The sequence below is a fragment of the Vigna angularis genome, chromosome 6 (genome assembly GCF_016808095.1).
Source record: "Vigna angularis cultivar LongXiaoDou No.4 chromosome 6, ASM1680809v1, whole genome shotgun sequence".
NCBI lineage: Eukaryota > Viridiplantae > Streptophyta > Magnoliopsida > Fabales > Fabaceae > Vigna > Vigna angularis.
The window spans coordinates 8,640,979-8,650,024 of record NC_068975.1 but is presented as its reverse complement, the minus strand read 5'-3'; the positions used below and the strand labels follow the sequence as shown (position 1 = coordinate 8,650,024).

Genomic DNA, 9,046 nt, shown 5'->3' with positions numbered 1-9,046 from the left:
AAGACATGACAGGGGAGTTTTTCAATCCTTCTATTTTTCTCCTTTTACTAAGTTTTCTTTCTTTGTTCCAAAAATATTTTGCGCAACTTTTTCACCTCCCTCTTTCCTTCTTTCCAACTATTCCATAAACATTTGTGAAACACATCATGAGTTAGTGTTACCCCTTTGGGTCCATTCAACTCCAGACAAAAATAATTTTTTCTCTAAAAATGGTCTCCTATTTTTCACCACTAAATGCAATAAAAATATCAGGAGACTTTCTTTTACTATTACTTGTTTATATCCATTGATTGGTCAACATAAATTCATTCACAAAATGTTTAATGATTTTTGCAGGTTGACATTTGATCCAGGAGGAGTTGCTTTCGTTTATACACGAAATAAGTCACTAATCTCTCTTTGTTGCAGGTTTTTCAAGATTCGAGGTCGAATCCTCTCCAACCTGGGGGGGATGATATGATCATAAATGGGGCAACAATGAAGAGCTTTCAAAGTGACAACAAGCATAAAAAAGAGTAGAATAGGTTTCCTTTGGGCATGTATTTGCCTTTTGATTTCTTTCTCTTAGTTCTTGTGAATAATTGCTTATAAACTCTTCTTTCTCTTTAAGAGAAAGCAATGTGGGACTATCCATGGCTTGATCTTAAAAAGAAGAGAAGAGAAAGTGAGCATATTAGGCGTGTAGGAGTTAGTAGCATAGCTAGTTTTCATATTTTGAACTATAGGAGAACTAGTTGCCTTATAAACCCTTTGGAGTGGAGAGAATTGAGCAATGTGGGACTCAAAAGTCCCTAGAAGACCTGCAGCAGCTGCTGGACGGACTACACCCTCAAAAGTCTCACATCTCCTAGATCTTGCATCTTAGCTCACTCCAAAGGTTATATAAGAAGGCTTAGGGGTCTCCTTTTTGTACACCTTACCTTGATTCAATGAATTTGAGTTGATTTGCACTTTTGCAATCCTCTTTGAGATAGAATTCTGTCTCTAAAGTCCCAAATTTGGGCAGACCTTATCTTGTTCAAGCAAGTGGCGGTCCTCCTCTTGATGCTTATCTTGGAAGCTTATTCAAGTGGCGCATCTTCAATTCCTAAGTTTCCTTTTCCTTAATCTCTTCCATTTTTAATTTCTTTCCCATTCTCTTAAATGTCATTTAGTATATTCTCTCTAGGTATGCACTTCCCCATCATGTAACTTGGCTGGGCTAAGAAGGAAATTGGTTTTTCTGGTCAACAAAATCCTTGAGTTAAGAGAGACTTTTATGGTTTCATCATTCAAGCACAAACTCTCTTTATTTTTCCCAGCTTTCCCTTGCATTGAGCTTTTCTTTTCTTTTCATTTTTCTTTTTCTTTTTCTTTTACTTTTCAAGTATTCACTGTTTAGCTCAATGCCTTTTCTTTTCACTTTTTCCAGTAACCCCAAACTTGAACCTTTATCAATACCTCACAAATGTTCTCAACTTAACTCAAGGTAAAGATTTTCACAAAGGGTTTTCAACACATGCATAAGGTTTAAGGTTCAAAGGATAGAATAAACTGTTTTCTTTTCAATGGACAAAATCATGTGAAGGCTTAAAGAATAAGGGATAATAAAAGATGGCCTTGATCATATGAAACCTGCAAGCAAGTAGTTTAATCACAGAAAATTTGGGCAAAATCATTCATTCTTCCAAAGTAATAACAATTATTCACAAAAACTCTAAAGCCCAAAACTCACACAAGTAAACTCTCAAGTCCCAGAATTTAGAAAAACAACCTGCTAAGTATCTCAATCAAACTTTACCTCAAACACCTGTTTTATACACTGTGGGTCATCACCTATAGATTAGCAAATCATGCATCATCTCAACATCAATCAACACACCAGATCATCACAAAGCAATACTTATCACAAAACACAGCAATTGGACCAAAGTAGTGTAATTTATCCAAGCAGAGTACAATAACAAAACAAATAATTCAAAAGAAAGGTTTAGAAAGTTGGGTTGCCTCCCAGTAAGCGTTTCTTTAACGTCATTAGCTTGACACCATAAAATCAATGTGGATCAACCAACTCCATAACAGTGGAAAGGTGTTGCACCTCACCACCCAAATAATGCTTGAGACGTTGTCCATTGACCATCCAACTTCTTTGTGGGTAAGGATGGATCTGTCAACTCAACTGCTCCATGTGGAAGGACATTCTTAACCATAAATGGACCAGACCACTTGGACTTCAACTTTCCAGGGAAAAGTTTTAGTCAAGAATTGAACAGCAACACTTGTTGTCCTGGATTGAAGACCTTTTTTATCAGCTTCTTATCATGATAAAATTTCACCTTCTCTTTGTAATTCTTAGAAGAATCATAGGCATGTAGCCACATTTCCTCAAGCTCAATAATTTGCCTTCTTCTCTTTTCTACAGTGTCACCAGGATCATAATTCAAGAATTTTAAGGCCCATAGAGCTCGATGTTCCATCTCCACCGGAAGGTAACATGCCTTTCCATAGACCATTTGGAAAGGAGATAATCCAATAGCTGTTTTCATTGCAGTTCGATATGCCCAAAGAGCATCATCTAAATTCTAAGACCAATCCTTTCTTGGTAAAGCAACTGTCTTTTCTAGAATCCTCTTTATTTCCCTATTAGAAACCTCAGCTTGCACATTTGTTTGTGGATGATAAGGTGTAGCTACCTTGTGTCTCACACCATAATGCTTGAGTACCTTTGCAAGCTAAAAATTGAAAAAAGGAGATCCTCCATCACTAATCAGTACTCTGGGTGTTCCAAAACGGGAGAAAATGTGTCTTTTCAGAAATTTAATCATAGTGCTAGAATCATTCTTGGGACAAGCAAGAGCTTCAACCCATTTACTCACATAATTCACTGCCACCAGTATGTATTCATTATTGAAAGATGGTGGAAAAGGTCCAACAAAGTCTATGCCCCAACAATCAAAAACTTCAACCTCTAGGATGCCTTGTAGTGGCATTTCATGACATCTGGAGATAGTACCCGTCCTTTGACACTTGTCACCGTTCCTAGCATGATTATGAGCATCTGTAAACAAGGTAGGCCAATAAAATCCTGACTGTAACACTTTTGCAACTATTCTCTCTCCACTAAAATGTCCCCCATAAGGTGAGTCATGACAATGCCATAAAATTCCTTCCACTTCTTCCCTAGTCACACAGCGCCTCAGAAGGTTGTCTGCTACAATTTTGAACAAGTAAGGATCATCTCAAATGAACTGTTTGGCATCATGCAAGAATTTGTTTCTTTGTTGCCAATTGAGATCTTCTGTGATTACTCCTGCAGCTTTGAAATTAGTCATATCAACAAACCACGACCTTTGTTGGATGTACATGAGTGTTTCATCTGAGAAAGATTCCCAAATTTCTGCTTCCTTGCTTGTGACTTCACTGTTAACCAACCGGGATAAATGATCAGCAATTACATTTTCACTTCCCTTCTTGTCGAGGATTTCCAGATCAAATTCTTGTAACAAAAGTACCCATCTGATCAATTGCGGCTTGGAATCCGGCTTGGTTAGCAAGTACTTTATAGCTGCATGGTCAGTGTAGATAATCACTTTAGACCCAATGAGGTAAGGTCTAAATTTTTCCAAGGCATACACAATAGCAAGCAATTCTTTCTCTGTAGTGGCATAATTCAACAGGGCTTCATTCGAAACTTTGCTTGCATAGTAAATAGCGTGAAATACCTTCTCTCTTCTCTGGCCAAGAACAGCTCCTATGGCATAATTACTGGCATCACACATCAGCTCAAAATCTTGGTTCCAATCAGGAGCTACAAAAACGGGCAGAAATCAATTTTTTTTTCAAAACATCAAACGCCTTAAGTCACTCTTCATCTAGCACAAATGGGGCGTCCTTAACAAGGAGGTTGCTTAAGGGTTTGGCAATCTTTGAAAAATCTTTTATGAATCTTCTGTAAAAACCAGCATGTCCCAAAAAACTTCTGATGCCCTTCACATTGGGTTGGTGGTGGAAGTTTTTCAATAACCTCCACTTTGACTGTGTCAACCTCAATTCCCCTGGAGGAAATTTTATGACCCAAGACAATGCCTTCCCTTACCATAAAGTGACATTTTTCCCAATTAAGAACAAGACTGGATTGGGTGCATCTTTTAAGTACAACATCTAGGTTAGACAAACATTCATGAAATGAACTGCCAAACACTGAAAAATCATCCATAATGACTTCAATGCATTTCTCTATCCAATATGCAAAGATTGCCTGCATACATCTTTGAAAAGTGGCTAGAACATTACATAACCCAAACGGAATTTTTTTGTATGCAAAGACTCCAAATGGGCAAGTGAAAGTCGTCTTTTCTTGGTCTTTTGGATCCACCACAATTTGATTATATCCAGAATATCCATCCATGAAAACAATAGAAAGCTTGACCTGCCAGTCTCTCCAGCATCTGATCCATGAAAGGAAGGGAAAGTTATCCTTCCTAGTAGCATTGTTCAACTTTTTGTAGTCGATACACATCCTCCATCCAGTAACAGTCCTTGTGGGTATGAGCTCATTTTTTTCATTATAAATAACTGTCATCCCACCTTTCTTTGGTACCACCTGTACTCGGCTTACCCATGCACTATCAGAAATAGGGTAAATAATGCTAGCCTCAAGTAACTTTAGCACTTCCATGAATATTTTGTGCATGTAGTATGTTGGACTTATGCCTTTGAGATCTGAAATTGACCATCCAATAGCTCCTTTGTTGGCTTTGAGTATTTCTACCAACTTTTCTTCTTCTTTGGGAGAGAGAGAGTTGTTGATGATGACTGGTTTGTTTCCACCTTCTTCTAGAAATACATACTTCAAGTGCAGCGGTAGCATCTTTAGCTCCACTTTACTTCCCTTGACTTTTTCTTTTGTGTTTTGCAAAGGAACCTTTTGTAATTCTTCCAAATCAGTCAAGCTCTCATCAATTAGTTCTTCTTCTTTTTCATTTAACTCTTCACAAGTGTCAACTAGCATATCCTCCAAAGAAAGAGTATTACTTGCGTTATTTTCTTGTATCATGCAAATTTCATCAAGAGAATCAAGATGAAAACATTCCTTATCATCTTTTGGGTGAGACATGGCTTTAAAGACATCAAAATTTACTTCTTCATCTTATACTCTCACCTTCAGTTTTTCATTTTCCACATCAACCAAAACTCGTGCTGTTTTCATAAAAGGTCTCCCAAGAATAAGAGGTACATTCACATCCTCCTCCATATCCATGGTGACAAAGTCCACAGGAAAAAGAAATTTATCTACCTTCACAAGCACATCTTCAGCTACCCCATAAGGATATTTTAGGGATCTGTCTGCAAGTTGAAGAGTCATCCGAGTAGGCTTGAGTTCCAACCCTTCAATCTTTTCAAACATGGAGAGCAGCATGAGATTAATACTATAGCTCCCAGATCAATAAGTGCTTTCCCAACAAAGATATTCCCTATAATGCAAGGAATAGTGAAGCTTCCTGGATCTTTATACTTGGAGGGTAAGAGCTTCTATATGATAGAACTACAGTTTCCTTGAACTTCAATGGTTTCTTCTTCAATGTACTTCCTTTTCTTTGTGAGGAGCTCCTTCAGAAATTTAGCGTATGAAGGCATTTGTTGTAGAGCCTCAGAGAAGGGTATATTAATCTCCAATTTCTTGAAGATTTCCATGAAACGCTCAAACTGTTTTTCTTTTTCCTTCTTGGAATAATTCTTTGGGTAAGGAAGGGGTTTTTCATAAGATTCTTTCTTTTTTCTCTCATCTTCTTCCCCTCTTTTTTTCTTTTCTTCTCTCTCTTTTTCTCTTCTCTCTCTCTTCTTTTTCCTTCTCATTTTCATCTCTTTCTTTTTCACTCAACCTCCCTTTTTCTTCTCTCTATTTTTCTCTCATCTAAAACTTTGCCACTTCTAGTAACAACAGTTTTGCATTCCTCTCTGGAGTTAGTTTTCAAGTTACCCCCAAGTCATCCAGCTTCTTAATCATGTGACAGAGTTGCTTCTCTATCCTCTTGAATGTTGCTTGATTGCTTTTATGATGAGAATCAGACACCTGCATGAACTGTTGAAGGGTGTCATCCATCTTCACCATTCTTTCTAAGAGGGAGGGTTGTTGCTGCCATTGTTTTTGTCTGGAAGCTTGTCCAAATTGATCTGATCCCATGTTAGAATGAGATCTCCACTTGTGGTAAAAATCAGTTTGTTCGTATTGCATCCTGTAAACTGGACAAAAATTATAGAAAATTTGTTAGCACAGAAACACAAATAAACGACACAAAACAACTTAAGAATAAAATATAGAAATTAAAAACAAAAAGAAAAAATAAAGTCAAAGTTAATCAAGAATCAAACAAATAGAATAGTTTAAACCGTGAGTCCCCGGCTACGGCGCCAAAAACTTGTTGATGGATTGGCAAGTGTACCCAATCGCATAAGTAATATAAAATGGTAAGACCAAGTATCGTATCCCAGAGGACTTTCGGCACTAAACAGTTGTGTGATAACTCGATTAATTAAGACTTAAATAAAACGAGATTGTTGGTTTCAAATGCAAAGACATAAAATTAAATATGAATGCAAATTGATCAATAGTAGAGTAACACAAAGATGAACAGATGTTGTTTAATATGAGATGAATATGTTGTTAGGGTTTGATTTCACCAAGTTTACTCTCATGTATATAAGAATTCTTCTTTTTATATTAATGTTAGCGTCACTCACTAAATTACTTAGAACCCGATCCCTCGGCGCAATAAGTCTGCCTTAATTCCTAGTTCGTGCAATTCCTAGCGTTCCTAGAAAATTAAGTCTGAAGATCAAGAGCTTAAGATGACCAAGTACTCATACCCTCATCCTTGAGAAATATTACCCTTGGGAGAATTCAACAAGAACCTGAATTGTAAGGAACCTCCCAACACTCATGCAATTCATAAATCATGCTACTAAATGAGTTAAATAGAGCAACCATTGAAACAGATGAATTCCCTAACAATTAATGAAAAATCATATAAATTAAGAATAAATTCAAATACATGAGAGTTCACAAGGTTACATAATTCCCCAACAACAAATAGACATGGAGAAACTAGATGAATAATGGAAAAACATGAGATATTAAAACCCTAAAAATAGAAGAGGAATCTCCCGCCTCCAGATCAGCCTTCAGAGAGTAGAAGAGTGTGTTGTTGTGTTGCTCCAGCCAAAGATACCAAACCTAGGACGCTAGGGTCCTTTAAATAGAACAGAAGTAGAACAGAAACAAAGCCCAAGCCTGAGTCGTCGGCGCTCAAGCGTCCCACTTAGGGTGCCCGAGCGGCAAACGGTGGTCTTCCACGGTCAAGCCTCGCAGAGGTCACCCAAGCCTTCTACATCCGGCGCCCAAGCGCCCCAAAAAGGGGTGCCCGGGCGGTGAGCGACACTTCCTACGCTTAAGCCTTCAGAGTACGCCCAAGCCTTCTTCATCCGGCGCTCGAGCGCCCTAAAAAGGGGCGCTCGGGCGGTGACTGACACTTCCTACGCTTAAGCCTCTCAAAGTACGCCCAAGCCTTATTCATCTGGCGCTTAAGCGCCCCAAAAAAAGGCGCCCGTGCGGTGAGCGGCACTTCCTGCGCTTAAGCCTCAAAAAGGGCGCCCAAGCCTCGAGCTTCTTTCCTTCTAGTGCTTTTTTTGGACCTTTCTGAGCTCTATCTCCTTAGCAGTGTATCCCTGCTTTCCATATTAACTCATTTTCTATCAAAACAAAGAGAATTAATCATAAAATAATCAAATTCAACCTCAAATCTCTTATTCACACAACTTAACAGAAAAACATGACCCCAAGTAAGTTTCTAAGTATAAAAGAGTGCATTTAGTATTAAAATTACATCACAGATAACGGTATTTTCAACTGTTATCAACTATGAGGAGCTTCTTCCTAATAAAGATGATTGTCTTTAAGCGGGGGGAGGGGGGGATGATGGTTTGCTCCCAAGACAAATCTTTCTTTAAGAGGAAGGGAATGATTACATACTGCCTAACAAGTCCTCTCCATTAGCCTCTACTTGTATTTTCTTTATACTTTTGTATATGTTTTTAGCTTGCATGGAGCATGGGTCACACTATAAATACCTAGTTCCACCATTATATTTGTCAATTTTGAGATAAATGAGAAGTTGATTTTTTGAACTCCAGAAACAATTCCTCCTTGAAAGTCAAGGCTAGATAATCCTAGAGATCCTCCTCTAGCCACCTTCCAAGCACACTCCCTTTTTCTCATTTTTCCATTGTGCTTTCACTATTTATCTCTCCTCCATGACGCACTCCTCACCAATGCGCATATAACCTCTCGCGTGCGGGTCAGCAGATTCAACCACGTTTTCATTGAGTTGTCTCGCATTTTCTCTCGAAGCCAGTCATTCTCGAGCATTTTCCTTCTCAAAACTCTTTCATTCGTGAGTTCCAACATCTCTTTCTCTTAGGAGTTTTTCATCTGCAAGCCTCAGTTCGTCACTAAACCACCATTTCCCTTCAAATCTCTTGTTGCATCAACTAATTCCACCATTAAATCCTCTTTCCCAACGAAAAAATTCATCAACCTAGGGTTCCTTCATCATCTAGGTATTTTTCCACCGTTTCCTCAATCCAATCTTTGATTTCTACCGATTAAACACAATTTTCCATTCATTCCTCATTTTGTTCAATCTCGCCTTTGAACCGATTAATTGATTCATCTAGAGTTTCTCCCTTGTTCTAGGGTTTTCACCATTCAATCCTTCTTTCCTTCAATTTATTGCATATTTAACCACCAAACCTTCAACTTACACCGATCAAACCTTAAATCTTAGGATTTTCTTGAGTCTGTTCATAGTTTTGGAGTTTTCGTTCTCAAATTTGTGGTTTTTCTTCGAGTCAGCTCTCGATTTAGAGTTTCTTCTTCATTTCCACGTCAATGGAGAACATCTCGAGGAGCTTGTAATCCAGCTCGGACTAGTCTATTCCATCAACTCCTCAGAGCGTATTCCATCATTTTAAGTGAGTATATATATATATATATATGAGTAAAAAAAAT

The 9,046-nt window shown here is 38.1% G+C and overlaps 1 protein-coding gene across 1 annotated transcript; it reads right to left on the bottom strand.

Annotated features, from left to right (window-relative positions):
* Positions 1-2,078: 2,078 nt before the first annotated feature.
* On the bottom strand, positions 2,079-2,525 carry LOC108341403 (uncharacterized). The gene is made up of 2 exons (XM_017579090.1): positions 2,316-2,525; positions 2,079-2,216 (listed from the first exon to the last, which is right to left on the bottom strand). The coding sequence occupies exons 1-2, from the start codon at positions 2,523-2,525 to the stop codon at positions 2,079-2,081; spliced, it is 348 nt and encodes a 115-aa protein (XP_017434579.1).
* Between the last annotated feature and the right edge of the window lie 6,521 nt (positions 2,526-9,046).

What these genes read in the sequence shown, in the direction of transcription:
- LOC108341403 (XM_017579090.1), bottom strand. Translation starts at nt 2,525, where the DNA reads ATGAAAACAGCTATTGGATTATCTCCTTTCCAAATGGTCTATGGAAAG. An exon ending in CTAAGAATTACAAAGAGAAG is followed by an intron (nt 2,217 to 2,315) that starts GTGAAATTTTAT and finishes TTCCCTGGAAAG; the next exon opens with TTGAAGTCCAAGTGGTCTGG.